Genomic DNA, 16,643 nt, shown 5'->3' on the forward strand with positions numbered 1-16,643 from the left:
TGAACACTGAACACAGGTGTGAATGTCCGCAACTCCCCAGTGAGGTAGCGCAGTGCTATTATCCCCAATGTACAGAGGGGAAACTGAGGCACAGAGTACACTAGACCTCATGCATGTGTATGTATTACAAAAGTGAACAGGTGGTTGAGCTCAGCTTGAACAGTAAGAAAATAAAAATGGCCATACTGGGTCAGACCAAGGGTCCATCTAGCCCAGTATCCTGTCTTCCGACAGTGGCCAGTGCTAGATGCTTCAGAGGGAGTGACAGAACAGGACAATTCATCAAGTGATCCATTCCCTGTTGTCCAGTTGCAGCTTCTGGCAGTCAGAGGTTTAGGGACACCCAGAACATGGGGTTGCGTCCCTGACCACTGTGGCTAATAGCCATTGATAGACCTAGCATCCAGGAACTTATCTAAATCTTTTTTAAACCCAGTTATACTTTTGGCCTTCACAACATCCCCTGGCAACAAGTTCCACAAGTTGTGACTATGCATTGTGTGAAGAAGTACTTCCTTATGTTTGTTTTAAGCCTGCTGCCTATTAATTTCACTGGGTGACTCTTGGTTCTTGTGTTATTTACCCATTCAGAAATAACTTCCCTATTTGCTTTCTCCATACCATTTGTGATTTTATAGACTTCTATCCTATTCCCCCTTAGTCGTCTCTTTTCTAAGCTGAATAGTCCCAGTTTTTATACTCTTTCATCAGATGGAAGTTGTTCCATGCCCCAATCATGCTCTGTATGTTTCTGAATTCTAATATATCTTTTTCGAGATGGGACAACCAGATCTCCATGCAGAATTCAAGGTGTGGGCATAACATGGATTTATATGGTGGCATTATGATATTTTCTGTCTTATATCTATCCTTTTCCTGATGGTTCCAAATATTCTCTTAGCTTTTTTGACTGCTGCTGCACATTGAGCAGGTGTTTCAGAAAACTATCCACAATGACTTTCTGAATGGTAACAGCTAATTTAGACCCAATCCTTTGTATGTATATTATGTTTTCCATTTTGTTGCCCAGTCACCCAGTTTTGTGAGATCCCTTTGTAATTCTTCACAATCAGCTTTGGACTTAACTATCTTGAGTAATTTTGTATCATCTGCAAACTTTGCCACATTGCTAATTACCTGAACAGCACTGGTCCCACTACAGATCCTTCCTGCTATTTACCTCTCCACTGTGAAAACTGACCATTTATTCCTTCCTTTGTTTCCTATCTTTTAACCAGCTACTGATCCATGAGATCCCTCTATTAGTCAGGGGCATGAGGCATTCTTAGTGGAGGGCACCCTGAAACTTACTATCCCCCTTTAGAGCACATGGCAAAACCTGTCTAAAAGTCTTCTTCCTTAGAAGAGGAGTGAGGTGAGGTGAGGTGTGGTGGGGGAAGGGCGATCTCAGGCTTTGTGGGCTGGAGAGCACTTTAATGTTGGCACTGGATCAAAGGGAGTTTGTAATCTTTGAAAGCACAGTATTACATTCTTTATGCACTCAAAGCTTGGGATAGGAGCAGTGATTATGCTAATTTATTTACATATGTAAGTGCACACACACATGTACAATTTAGCACTTCTATCTTCTTTCCATCTGAAGATCTCATTGTGCTTTATAAACATTACTTTAGCCTCTCAATCTCTTGGAAGAGGCGACTGTTCTCATGTTTAAACAACATGCCGACTGAGTCTGTGGCAGTTCGGAACAGGATCCTGCTCTCCCAGTTCTGTGCCTTAAACACAAGACCACCCCTACCTATAAAACCAACTATGGAAAAGTGTTCAGAGTAACAGCCGTGTTAGTCTGTATTCGCAAAAAGAAAAGGAGGACTTGTGCCACAAGTACTCCTTTTCTTTTTATGGAAAAGTGAAGTACCATCTACTATACTGGGGGGAAGCCCAGTCTTACGTATATATTTGAGAGAGGCCTGTTTGGAATATGTTTCCACTGACCTATACATCCACGTCTGTACTGAAATGTCAGCTCATTCAACACCAGTGAAGCAAATTAGTAGAAGACAAGTCAGCGTACCAAATAAATGCCAAGAGATGTAAGGATATTCCTGAATACAATTAAACACAGCCCGCATAAAGATTCAGGCTCCAACTTTTTTGAGGGTGTGTGTTCATGAAATACTAACGGGGCCATTAACTTAAACATGAGCCGCCCCAATCATTCTCTTATAAATCCTCTGGCTTATTTCCTTGTTCCAGGAAGCCCTATTTGAAGAAAGGGACTTTATTCCATTTTATGCAGAGATAATGGGTGTCAGGGTCAAGAGAACAAACCGGTCAGTTACGAAGTCCAATTTGTGTGTTGTAGGTTTTGCTCCTTGGTCCACTGATGTTCATATTAAAACTCTTATGGGTCTTCAGCTGGGCCAAGCTTTTGCCCTTCAGAGCAACCATCAATCAATCAGTCCAGTTACCGTGCTGTTTGGAATCCTTAGTATATGCAGCCCCAAAGGCACTGAAGGGATTGTACAAGTACAACTAGAGTATATAGGAAAACTTTACCCTAATGCATAATCTTGAATGATTTCCTTGGTCCTTGAGATACAAATGTGAGTATCTGCAATGTAGCCGCTGTGCTGTGTTGTTGATTTTAAGTATTAGAGCACACCCTGTTGTAACCCTGTGCATTTTACATTGCATTTTGCTGGGCAGAGGATTTCCCGCCTGTTGAAGTAGTGGTGGAGACATTTTAAATTTATATTCTTCCCCTCCCACTGAGCTCTAGGTCTCTAGAACATATGGAATAATGATGAATCAGCCTAAGAAGGGGCCCTTTTATATACATGATATTGTTTCAGGCTAGCATTTTCAAGTGTCTAAATCTCACTGAAAATCAATGTGGTTTGGCCCCTCACCTCCCTTTGAAAATCCCAGCTTTAATGTTAAATATATATTGGTCCGTGAGAACAGAAACTCCTGGTACTATCAACAATAAAAAGTTCAACAGATGTTGGGAAGTGGAGAGGTAGGAAGGCTAAGCAGTTTATAATGCTGAAGTGTAACTAATGAAGGCCTCAGGCCTGATTCTGATACAGTTTACACTAACACCATTTTAATTCAAGTGTAGCTCCACTGTCTTTTACAGAGTTACTTCTTTACTTTACTACTAGAGTAAATTCTGATTTACACTAGAGTAAGAGAGATAAGAACCAGGCCCCACGCCTCTAATGCCAGTGGCTAAACAACTGATCAGCATGTGCTATCATAGTGTACAATGCGGCACTTATTGGCAGAGATTGGTTCATTAATGGCTATTGGTAGAAATAAATTGATCTGTCTGATGGTTTACCACCACCTGTTCTCTGATTGTTAATATCCCTTTGATTATTTCAAAGATTTTGAGTATAAACGTGTCAAATGAAAATTCAAGTTCCTTTGCTGTGAATAACAGAATTATGAGAAGTCACACAAAATTCTCCATTCCCCCATATTTTATCAGTGTCCCTTTGAAGCAAGAAAAGCACGCAAAATCTGGTAACCAAGCATAGCAGTTCATAGGGTAAAACCTGCATCAAGAGAAAGATGGGGATCTGAAATACTCACAAATGGTAAAGCAGGTGCAGTACACAAGACCTGCACTCCTTTATGTTATGGTTCGCTATAATGAAACATATTGATCATGTTGTGGCAACAAATGGTAAAAAAAAAAAAAAAGACATTTTGAAATGCAGACTTGGTGGTCCAGCTTATACATTACTCCAAATTCTCAAACTTCACATATAACGACTGTGTAATTGCTCTGTAAGAGACTGATCCTACAAAGTTATCTGCGTGCTCTCATGTGAGAGCACGTTTGCAGGATTGGGCCCTTAATCAGTCCCCTCAATGCTTATCATCCATAAAAGTAATTTCAAATGTAGGAAAAAAAGTTTTACTTAATTATCTTCTTTTCCTGGTTTGAACTGACCAACTTTGTGTCTTTCACGGGCTTTATCAAAGAAGCCGCCAGCACAAGAGTACATTTCATTTTAAGTGGGCTTTAGTTGGTGGATTTAAAACTGATCATGCATTTTAGTTTCAGTAACTTGCAATTTCTGCACTCTTTGATAATGCACTTTAAAGAAAAAACCTTCTTTAATGACAAGGTTTAAAAGAAATGACATTTCTGAACAAAATATCAAAGCTGAGAAAAGACCGTTCTTTTTTTTAAAAAAAGAAAGTATGAATTAAAATGACCTTGTGTTCTGAAACTTTTTCATATGATACTTGATGTTCTATCTTCTCTTTCTACCATCAGAATGAGACCTAGTAAAATTCATTAGCGCCTAGTGCCTTCAGTGAATTGTGATTTGCATTAAGATAATTTTAAAAATCAAATTCCTGCTACATTCTCTATTAAGACTGCTTATCACTGTGGCTGTATATGTTTTTTTTTAAAAAAGAGATCACTGTAACTTTTAACACTACAGATATTAGTGACCACAGATATTTTCTTCCGGTCATAGTAAGTCTTCTCTGTTAGGAGCACAGCCACTTCTCAGTTTGAAACAGCATGAAACATTGAAGTTGTTTGCATAGGATATAGGCAAGTAGCAGAAGAGCTTCCGTTATGCTGGGGGAAAACAAAACAAACCCTTACAACTAAAGCTCTGTTGTAGAACAAAGCAAAGGGGTTTGATGGTGCGTGGGGGTTCTATCCCTTTTCTTCCAACTTTAAGAGAAATAAACATTTGTTACATGTATCAGAAGAACTGTAAGCGGCAGTGAAACAAAGTTTCACCCTGATAAGGGCAAGGACTCCCTCACCACTGGTGAATGATTTGATGTCTTTTTTTTTTAAATTATTTGTGTGATTTTTACACAGAATTAAACAATCATCTTTTCTACTGAAAAAAATCAGTAAAATAATAATGCACAAATACAGCCGTAATCAAGCCACAAAGAAGCCTGTTTACTGTGTTGTAATGAAATCAGCCACTTTCAGCTGACAACTCTTTTGCTAGAAAGTGAACCTCGGGTAAAGGGCCTTGACTAGCCAGTCAGCAGTAAGAGTTACAAGCCGTGAAACCAACTGTTACCTGATAGTTAATTACATCCCGGTGTGATACTTCTTGATCATGTACCAATTACAGGGAAGGCACAAACCTCAACTTTTTTTAAATGTAAGAAATGTTTAAAAAAATTATAGCAATTCATTTTATGGGGTGAACCCCAGGACCTGGTTTAGTTTACCGCTGGCCTCCATAGTACTTTCTCCATAAGGGGAGATCATCTCAATTCTGAAACACTCAAATTGACCACGTTCTGCTTTTCTCCCTCATTCTTAAACTGTTTGTTGAGATCATCACTGATGTTAGCAACCCATTTCCTTAGTACATAATGAAATTCAGATATGCATTCAGTTAGTCTACTCAGGGATCCATGTGCAACGGAGGTTATGTGCATTAGTTTCGCTACTCCACTGATTTCAAGAGCCCTATAACCACTCTGATAGGTGCAAAAATATTAGCAGCATGCTAATCATCACTCATCTCATTTCACTTGTGCTTGGGAAAAGAGGTTTCATCACAATAGATGCTTCTATCTCAGATCCAACACAAAGCAATTTACAAAAGCTAATCCACTCAGTTCAGAATCTGCAACTCAGTGAACTCTTGAAATTTCTTCTGAAGAGCTGAATTAATGTTGCCATATGTCTTTCTGAGTAAACAGTTTTTAATTTTTCTACCCACAACAAATTAAATGTATCTTGGCACATCACTCCTAGTAAAACACACCATCGCCCAAGGCAGCGCTTAGTGGCACCTGCTGCATCACTTCTCTGATGATCTGAGAGCTCTGAAGAACCTTTATCCATAAGCAATGGGATCACTAATTGATTCAGAGAAGGTAGAAAACCTATAGCTCAGCCACGGATGGGCACAGGCCAGGACCAGCCTCACAATTAACAAAGCACCAAGCAAAGGTGGAGAGGTGATGTGTGGAACGGGAGGGTGAAATCTGGCAGAAAGTTGCCTCTCCCAATGGTCCTGCTGCCAAGAGGTGAGGCTGGGTGTAATCTGGTCTGCCAACAAGTTTCCTCCCTCATTTATCTAGATGCCAGAAGGGAGATGATACTGGAGCAGCCTGTGAGCTGAGGGCTCAGCATGTATGCCACAGTGCCCCTAGAGGTCAGTTGCATGGCTGTTGCTTAACAACACAGCCCTTTTCATCATCAAATCTCTTTACAAATAGCAATACATTAATGCTCACACCACCCTTCTGAGGAAGGTATCCAAGGATTATCATCACCATTTATCACTGACAGGGAGAAGTTCAATAACTTGCCCAAGGCCATTGTCAGTAAATTCTTGTCTCCATATCCTGTGTCCAGACCACTAACTGTGTCATGTTTGCCAGAGATACACAGAGGGAAAAACAGCTGGTTTCTTATATTCCCCACTTTTCAGTTTGTGGATTAAAACCAGCTAGTAATGGCCATTCTTGAACAATATGAACAACAGAAAAGAAGAACCCAAGTTTACAAGCTGATGAGTGCCTCCAGGTAGGTGCTGTGTGCTCTCAGCTTCCATTACTTTCAATGTCTCAGAGCCTATAAGCACTTAGGCACCTGCTAAGGTTTAAGCACATAAGTAGCCCCAGTGACTTCAATGGGACTACTAAGATACTTAAAGTTAAGCACATATGTTTTTGCAGAATAGGGGCCCTTATTTGCCTCTCTTTTCAAAATACACCACATAATTCAATGCATTTTCATAGAAAAGAACCCTGTCCTGTGGCTGCCTAGCCTGTGTCATGCCTACTGATGGCCATTAATCAGAAGAGTGACTAAAGGCAGCACTTGTGACGTTTCCATAGTTGGAACAGGATTTTTCCCTGTGAACACATCACGGTATGTAAAACCCTCACAAACATCATGACTACTTCAGCAAATGAAATGTTCAGGGACCACAAACAATGTCAAAACAAAAAAGTACAAAAGAATATTTTAATATTATGTAAACATATGAACATGAAAACAATGTAAAATATGTTTTTAAAATATACTGAATAATAATAATAATAGAAACATGATTTTATCATGTATAAAATTGAATAAAAATGATATTAGGAAGTGATAGCAAAACCAATAGTCGAGGGAATTTAGTTTCGCAGTAAGTAAATTGAGCACAGACACAAACACAATATATCAAAATTGTAAATCTGTAATAAGATAATGGTAAAAAATAATTCAAGTAAGATACAACTCAAAAAACTCTAGCATGAATGATGAATGTGCTTTCATGAGCTTAATTACATTTTCTGTGCTAACAAAACAGCCACTGATCTCACAGTTTAATTTACAAGATCCAAATCTTCAAACCTGCTGAAAGAAGTCCATTTGTCACTTGAACAATTTCCTCTGCTCCAGCAGTTACCTAAAATTAAAATGTTCTCCTTAGTTATATCTTACTATTATTTGTATTAGAAAGTGCTCACAGGCATGAATCAGGATCAGGCCTGTTTATGCTACACATTGAACACATATATATATTACATTCAGTCCCTGCACTGAACAGCTTATCAAGTATCCTCAAACACTGCACAACATTAACAAAAAAGGGTCTGCTAATGAATCAGTGTGAAGATAATACTTCCCTCTGCTCCCCCTTGACTCCCTCCAAATGACCATGAATTTAGTCTTGTGAAAGATTCTGGCCTGATTCTCTGTTAACCACAGAATAGGCTGTAGCAGTACAAACTTCTCCAAACTAGGCTGCCAATGTGGTTTAACCTTAGGTATAGCCATTGGAATACAATAGTAAAGTTAATTTTCCTACCCTTCTCCTCTATTAAGAATGGCACTAAAGTCATTACACACAAGCCACATTCAAATGTGTTATTCAACTTTTGGTCAGTAGTGCCCTGGATCTAAACCTATGACTGGATCTATAAACCATTACCAACCTTTTAGCCAGCTAGTACTCTGTGTGAAAGCACTGACTGGCTGTCTCAGTGGAAACTTTTGGGCCAAAAGCATTGCTGTGTAATTCCATTGCTCGCAAAAAAATACACTGAATCAATGTTTATCTGACAATGGCTCCTATAATACCAGGTACAGAACCAAAAATCTCAGGGAAACAATGTGAACACACACACACACACACCTGTACATATTTTATCATCAGTCTCAACTATAAATATCCAGAATGTTAAGAAGTCCTTTTAACATTCATATTTTTAGACTAGTTTTTATATCTTACATGGTTTTCATTAAAATATCTGCTATTTATATGTGCACATCCTGTTCTTTGCAGAAATCCTGCTGTGAGATATACAATTATCAATGAACCCTATAAGGCCAAAAAAACCTCAATGACCTTGCTTGGAAGTTTCCTTTTTCCCAATCATCCATGTGAATCATTTACTGTAAGGGCACAGAGAATCTTTTTATTGTTGTTGCAACACTTGTAGTCATTTATTTTGGATGGTGTACATGTCTGAAACAAAGCTAAAGATCCTGTACTTTGAAGCTGTAAGCTGTAATATTCAGAACTGCATCATCGTTTTCTATCTTTAAAAGAAGGCAGCATCACCGCAGACCTGCAGCTGTGCACTGTTTCATCATGAACATGGAGGCAAGGCCCAGACTTGTATTGCACCTGCAAGTTCTCTAATCTTGCTCTAATAGCACTGACTAAGCATTGTGGTTAGAAGAGCTGAGTAACTTCTCAAAGAGAGCTTGTTTACTGAAAATAAGGTTCTTTTTAAAGTGCAACCATACTTAAGCATTTTAATTAAGTGGTAAAACTTCAATAGCTGAGACCCACAGGTGTGAAATGGTACAAATTGAGGAGAAGACACTCATTTACCTTCTGGTGTGGTACACATTCAGTTCTTCTTGTAGGACAGATGCTCTCTTCTGCAGAAAGTTTACCTACAAAATACATCCCATATGAAAGAGGAGTATAAAATCTTAATGAATCAATTGGTACTTATTTCACAGAGGCTGACTTTACTGTCTAAAGCCCAGTTTATGCTGGCGAGAGAAATCTCAATAGCACCTTAGTCATGAGCTGGATTTAAGCAATGATGCTTGACCGAAAGCTGCTAGTGTGGTTTCCCTGGCCTGTGTACTCACAGCATTAATCCTGCACCCTATACACTCAGTCAGAAGCCAAAACAGCCACGATAACTTTTTGGACTCAGAGCTATACTGGATAATGTAGCATGTGGACTAAACATGGGACTGAGAATCTGAGTTTTAATCCCAGCTCTGACGCTAAGTCAGTTCACTTCTCTACCTCAGTTTCCTTATCTGAAATATTGTGAAAACAACATTCCACTTTCTCACAGGGTGTGTGAGAGAATTAATGCTTATATTATGTAGCACTATCATGTTAGGACAACTTACAAAGAGCTCATGGGGGTGGGCAGTGAACAATTGTGCAATGCATTTTAAACTTTACTAAAGTTTTAGAAAACTTTGCTGAGCAGTGAATATTTGTTCATTTTTAACAGTTCTTGGTTTGTCACCCCCCCAGGAACAATTAATAATCCTGACAGGTGTAAGGATTCCACTGCCGTTCTCCTCTGATGTTTTCAGACTGGAATTTCAACAATTTTCAAAGACAAGGACACCTGTGCTTTAGAAGAGAACCCTGCTTACTGAATGGTTTGTGACTACTGTATACTGCTGCAGATGAAGCCAGCAGCTACGTGTTTGTGCGTTAACACCCAGTTTTAGGAGTCTGGAGTTACTTTTAGTCCTTTGAAATGCTGCTGATCCTAAAAGAAGCCCTGCAGGTGTATATCAGTTTCAATTTTAAAAAACAATACTCACTGTAAAGTGAAGTATTCTTATATCTGTTCCAATGGAATGCTTCCTACCAGACAAAGTTAACAGTAAACTAAACTTTTAATTGGCCTTTTACTATCAACTGGAAATAGATCATCCTGGTAGATCCTTAACCCTTTATTGGTCTGCAATGACTTTAATCAGATTAAATATCAGTACCACTGGAAATTCCTTTACATGCAATAAATAAATATCTGCAATTGACTATTAACTTGTGCCACCTTTAGCATGTGGGACTATAAAGCTCTCTCTTATGGAAATGTCATATTTCTGTTAAAGACAGACATTGCCAAGGGAAATTCCCATGCATAGCAAAAAATGTTACAAACTAACTTTTATAAACAGAGAATGTAAGTAAATTAAACTAACAACCATTTCCAGGGAGAGAGATGGACGATGTGGTTCTATTTAGTATCTTATGTAAAACTATAAGCGGTTTTATGATTTTAAGTAACGACCTCATTTCAAACAACATTTTACCAAATAAATCCAAGCCAAAAAAAGTTGACTTCTGCACACAAAAAACTCGCTTAACAACTCAGATAACAGTTTAACCTTTCATTCCCCCCACCCCAACCTTTGGCATTTCATGAACATATGCATGTCTTCGCATTTCAAATGATTCCACGTGGATTATGAATGGCTCCTGAAGGATTCTGCTATCCAGAGTGGAGTTTGTACATCACATCACCACCATACACAGCGTACCCTTATAAACTCAAAGAAATGTAGGGTGGAAAGGATCTAGAAATCATCTAGTCCACCCCCGCGCTTAGGCAGGACCTAGTGTACCTAGACCATCCCTGACAGTTTTTTGTCTAACCTGCTCTTAAACCCTCCAAGATTTGAGATCCACCATCTTCCTTTGTACCCTATTCCAGTATTTAGGATGTTTTTCTTAATATCTAACCTAAATCTCCCTTGCTGCAGATTAAGTCCACTACTTCTTGTCCTGTCTCCAGTGGACACGGAGAACAATTGATCACAGTCTTCTTTATAACGACCCTTAACATGTTTGAAGACTTATCTGGTCCCCCCCTCAGTCTTCTTTTCTCAAGACTAAACATGCCCAGTTTTTAAAATCTTTCCTCAAAGGTCAGGTTTTCTAAACCTTTTATCATTTTCATTGCTCTCTCTGGACTCTCCTCAGTTTGTCCATGTGTTTCCTAAAGTGCGGCACCCAGAATTGGATACTACTCCAGCTGAGGCTTCACTGGCGCCTAGTGGAGTGGAACAATTACCTCCCATGTCTTACCTACAACATTCCTATGAATACAGCCCAGAATATCAGCCTTATTTGCAACTGCATTACATCAGTGACTCATACTCAATTTGTCATCCACTATAACCTCCAGGTCCTTATCAGCGGTACTACTTCCTAGCCAGCTACTGTGCATTTTCCTTCCTCAAGGCAGTACTTTGCACTTGTCTTTATTGAATTTCATCTTGTTTCATTTGTTACGATAATTTTGAAATCTAATCCTGTTCTCCAAAGTGCTAGCAACCTCTCCCACCTTGGTGTCATCCACAAATTTCATATGTATATTCTCCACTCCACTGACCAAGTCATTAATGAAAATATTGAATTCTGCTGGACCCAAGATTGACCCCTGCGGGACTGCACTAGATACACCCTCCCCTGTAGACAGTGAACCATCATTAATTGTGCTGATTATGGTCGTTCAACCAGTTCTGCATACTCCTTATAGTAATTTCATCTAGATCGCATTTCTCTTATTTGCTTATGAGAATGTCATATGGGGCTGTGTCAAAAGCCTGGCTGAAATCAAGATACATCACATCTGCTTCCTAACTATCCACTACCCAGTAGCCCTTCCAAAGGGGTAAGGGTTTTTTTTTTGTTTTTTTTTTAAACATGATCAGTCATTGGTTTAAAAAAATGACATTTAACAGTTTGTCTTCATCTTTACTATTCTTACTTCTAGGGCTGCCATTCAGATTAATTTACAGTTTCATATATTTTAAGACAAGAAGGAACCATCTAGTTTTATCTAACACATAACACAGGTCTTAGAATTTCCTGAGTTAATTCCTGCTGCAAATCCAAACTAAAATGCTGTGTGTACCAAATCAAATGTCTTTGACAAGATATTATATCAACGCTATTACCTTTATCAACCAAACTTGGAATTAATTCAATGGACTTTTGAGGCAGTACCTAAAAAAGCAAAGGGCTGCTTTATTATACAGGCTGCAGAGGAAACAAAGAGTCCCCCAGGGCATGGCGAACAGAGTTTCTTCTGAAGAAACACTGATAATAGATAGTTGCTAACCATACTCTGTCTTCAGCAGCATATTCTTGGGAAAGAAAAAAAGGTAACAGTTGCAACATCATTGCTGACTTTATTTTCTACTTTCAGCTGGCATTTGAGGTAAATCCCTTGGATCAAGAGAGATGACTCTTTCACTAGTGAGATGAGGGAGATGGGGAGAGGGAGATCCTAGCAGAAAGGTGACGGTGTGATAAGCATCTGACTCTTGCCAGTTTATCACTGACCTCAATCCAATATTGCCAAATTTAATGCATTCATAGTTTCCTTTATAAAAGAGATGAGTGTTATTTAAACCCTAGAATTGGAGACAATTGAGTACTGATATTTTACCTGAGATTTTAAAGATGCAATGGTGTCTTCCAGTTCCTTTCTCAAAGATGCTGGCATCAGACCTTTGAGTTTGGTTTCATATTCTTGTCGTATGTATGTCACCTGAAATTGAATAAAGAGATTTAAATGACACATAACCAATTTGGGGGGAGGAGAGAATCTTCACAGCCAACTTCTTCTTAGACCAGTGTTTCCCAATTTGGAGGCCAGAACAAGACTAATTGGGGGTGGGGGGCAAGGGAGGGTGAGGACACAGAGGAAGAAAGCTGTAAGAACGCAGACCCAGCATTGCACACAGACACTGCAAGCATGCTGCCACCTTTGCAGGTCAAGTGGTAGGCAGCTCCTTAATGTCACCAACCTTCCCTCTCTGCTTCTGCTGTGCCCTTTATGCAACCAGCTGTAGTTCTCATTACTCAGCTCAGCCTTGTATGGCACCAGTTACCATCCCCAGGGCCATGCAGAATTCTGGTGAGTGGAAGAACAGGGAGCGGGTTCTGGGGGGTGGGTGGGGCAGCACGGAGAGGAGAAAGTGTCCCCAAAACACATAAAAGAGCAAAAGAGAAGAAAGAAGAAAAGAAGTAGAGAGAAAAGAAAACAAGAAGAAAAAAGAGGGTTATAGAAAAGGAGTGAGGAAAAAATGGGCAGAAAAAGGAGACATAGTAGGGGCTCTGTTAAGAACTGGTGTGAGAGGACAAAGGAAGGGCCATGTGGCTATCTCCCTCTAATCCGTCCCTGGGAAGCTTTAACGAAAGCACGGCTGGGGACTGGGCAGAGGGCCTCATGCAGTAGCCACTGAAATCAATGAGAGCCTTCCTGTTGACTTCAGTGGGCGTTAGCTCAGGCATTGCTTGTGTCTCACTCCTAATATATGAGACAAAATAACTCTGCATACAGAATTTTTTAAAAAACACTTCGAAGTTAGAAAGTTTTGTAAGGAGCAACATTTTGTGTCTATGGATGTAACTATGTTTTATTTACAGCTTGGCATTTCTTGGACTTCATTCCAGGACTATTAATGCCCTCCAGCTAAGTGATGCACTCAGAATAGTTTAATGACTTGTCAATCCCCATCTAGATATTTTGAGGATCTTGTCTTACTTATTATTACACGGAAAATTTGCAAGACATTCCTTGCACTCTTCACAGCTCATTTTTCAGTCAAATTCATTGCAGCAGAATCAAAATTGTTGATCTACTATTCTTCTAACCAAGCTCTAAAAGTATTAAATTGAGTAGCACCAAAACCTGTCTCCTGAAATGATTATTCTTTTTTAAAGTAATTTCTAGGCACATTATCTGACACTACAGCAATCTCCATATGCTTTTGCTTTCTGCTTGACCTTTCCCTTTTGGCTGCAATGAATTCAAGACTCTGCTGGAGATTCAAATGCTCAAAGAGATTTCTAAAATGTTTGGACTTGGAATGACTCTGTGAGCATCTTCAAAAGACCAATGTGTGATCTCCTTACACATGATTTTGGGTATATATCAAGGAAATATTACCACCCTAGCAGCTTATCCCAGTATACTTAAAAATATCACTATAAAGTTATGTCTCCATTCGAACCATATAGAGAATCATGAATTGATTTTTGTCTACATAAATGATCACCAGTCACTGAGGGATGGATTCAATACCCATTGAAATCAACAGAAGAACTCCTTATTGGCTTCAGTGGGCATTGTATCAGGCCCTTTAAATATGAAAGGGTGTGTAACTCCCCAAAAGAAATAGCTGCAAGAGTGAAAAAAAGAACTTTCAAAAAGAAAGTGTGATGAATAAAGGCTGAAGTAAAGGAGTTCCATACTATTTCGTTTGGGGTTTCTGACATAGATATGCATTGCTACCATGACATCTTTGGTACCTACCAGCAGTGCCCATAACTATGTCATATGCACTTTAGGACTAATTTATACAAGTTAAGGAAAGAGCAGAACCAGCTGCAGTCATCATTTTCTAATTATTTATACTTAATTTCCCCCTCCTTTTAATTATAAAGTATTATAAACAATCTCCCACCGAAAACTGACTGGGAAAGGGCATTTCAAGAAGCTTGGTTGTAAGCAAAGAATGCAGGAGACCCATGTCTCTCATTGCCTAGGGCATGCTGCCCTGGTGCATTGTTTACATAATACTCTTGAGTCTCAGGGGAGTTTGATTGATGATTGTTTTATTCAATAGTTTTGGATCATTCGTACTTAAAGACCATGCAACTGGATGGAGGATTACAGCAAGATATCTTTGCAGATGTCTACAATAAGAAGAAAAGTTTCAGGTGAATATAAATAATCACAGAATCTTAGAATCATAGAACTGGAAGGAACCTCGAGAGGAAACTTATCTGAATATCTGCTTTTTTGGATAGGTACCTACGTGTCTAATTCGGATCACATATGTCTATTGTGAATTTAACACATTACACTAGCCAGTCTGATAGTGAACTTCCTCTAATCTTTTGTTTGGGATTTAGCAATCACATTAAGCTGGGGGAAATGTAAGTTTACTGTGTTGCTGTACTGCTATCTAATACAGAGTGTTCATAATAGTCAACTGGCTAACGATGGCTGACTAACAAGAAGTCTATGTCATGACACATATTACATGGTCTCAGCACCAAAAGTAAAATTAAGTCTTTTCCCATAAACTGGATGTTCTTCTTCATGCACCTAACCAGATGAACTTGGAAGGGAATGTATCAAATATGGAGAAGGTGAGTGGACTCTTTAAAATATATGGGAATGCAATAAGGAGTATCTAGGTTAGGCAAACTGCAATGCTCATTCCCACTGCAGTGATTAGGAAAACAGACCTAAGAGATTTAGAACACATTCCTGTTTGAAGATGGGGAAATGGAAAATATTTGAACATTACTGCACTCAAAAGTGAAATATCATAGTGGAGCACCACATGTACATTTGCAAACAGAAAGTAAATGACTCATGGGCTCATTTTATTACAGGGTGGTAGACATTTAAAAAAATGGACATGGTTGTTGTAGAGATGTTACAATTTAGGATTTTTGGGCATGAAAATGATAATTTCTTAAGCACAAGGACTTGTTAATAATCAGCCACCTTTATTCAATGACATCATCACTAAGTGATATTATATCAACATAGATCAACTGGGAGTAGGATTGGGCCTTATATTTTCCCACTATTGTTGTATTCACTAACATCCTAATGTAGCAAAGCACTTAGACCCTGATTCAGCTTGGTCCTTGAGCATGTGATTAGTCGCACTAATCAATTCAACAGGACTACTCACAACTTTAATTACCTTGCTGAATCAGGGCCTTAAGTCTGTGCTTAATTTTCAACATGTCAATAGTTCCACGGACTCCAATGGGACTAGCCACCTGCTTAAAGTTAAGCAAGTGCTCAAGTGCTTTGATGGATTTGGGGCTGACTTCACCAGTGATGGATAAGGGGAAGTTCACTGCCAGACTGACTTCAAAATTTTCAAATGGAACTTCCTTACTGTGCGTTCACACACCAACACACTTCACACTACTCATGTTTTAGCAACAAAATGCTTTAAATTTGCCAGGAAGTTTTGCCATCAGGACCACAAATCAGATTTTACTTTATTTGAAACTGAGATAAGTTTTGACTTCCAGCTTATTTGCAAAGAACACACATGTTTAAACACTTGATGACTAGATATAAATTAAGGCTCACTTAAAGCACCGATTTTCTTTCTTTCTTTCTTCCTTTTTTTTTTCCTTTGGAAAAAGCAAGTCTTGTCAAATATGTATTATACATAATATAACTATCAGTAGAAGGGAATAAAATAGATCTTATGAAAGTTTAGGAGAATTCTGTGCAGAAATGCTTCTCACGTACCAGCAAACGAAGAGACCCCCGCAAAGCCCTTATGTACATAGACAAATAAAAGTTTTTCTTGTGAACTAATTGTAATCTATAGTGTCATGCAAATATAAAGAAATAAAAGAATTGTTTGATATGTTTGTGTGTGTGTGAGAGATCAAGATTTGTATTTTTTAAAAATAAAATAATAGCATAAGTGTATCTAAGTTATTTCTGTGAGTGCTTTAAACATTATGAGGTATATGTACTTTGCCAGGATAAATATCCTTTGAGCCAAGAGCTGATTTAGGGTGGAGTTCTGGATGCAGCAGAACATGCATATTTGTGTTCATCTAACATGTGTTAGACATGTTCTTGGTGAGAGAGGAGAAGAAACAGACAGCTAGAAC

The 16,643-nt window shown here is 38.8% G+C and overlaps 1 protein-coding gene across 4 annotated transcripts in view; it reads right to left on the bottom strand.

Annotated features, from left to right (window-relative positions):
- CEP112 (centrosomal protein 112) overlaps window positions 1–16,643 on the bottom strand; it is a 357,759-nt gene that overhangs the window by 48,344 nt on the left and 292,772 nt on the right. For 2 of the 4 annotated variants that reach the window (XM_084647480.1, XM_084647479.1), the window contains 3 exons: window positions 12,421–12,522; window positions 8,811–8,875; window positions 7,106–7,376 (listed from right to left, as the gene is read on the bottom strand). In XM_084647480.1, coding sequence (XP_084503606.1) covers window positions 7,373–7,376; window positions 8,811–8,875; window positions 12,421–12,522 — 171 coding nt within the window. In that variant the 3' untranslated portion in view covers window positions 7,106–7,372. Of the gene's footprint in view, window positions 1–7,103; window positions 7,377–8,810; window positions 8,876–12,420; window positions 12,523–16,643 lie in introns of those variants that run through there. The other 2 variants (XR_014714068.1, XM_084647481.1) reach the window with 2 other exon arrangements.

Source organism: Lepidochelys olivacea, assembly GCF_965140295.1.
Source record: "Lepidochelys olivacea isolate rLepOli2 genome assembly, chromosome: 14".
Taxonomy (NCBI): domain Eukaryota; kingdom Metazoa; phylum Chordata; order Testudines; family Cheloniidae; genus Lepidochelys; species Lepidochelys olivacea.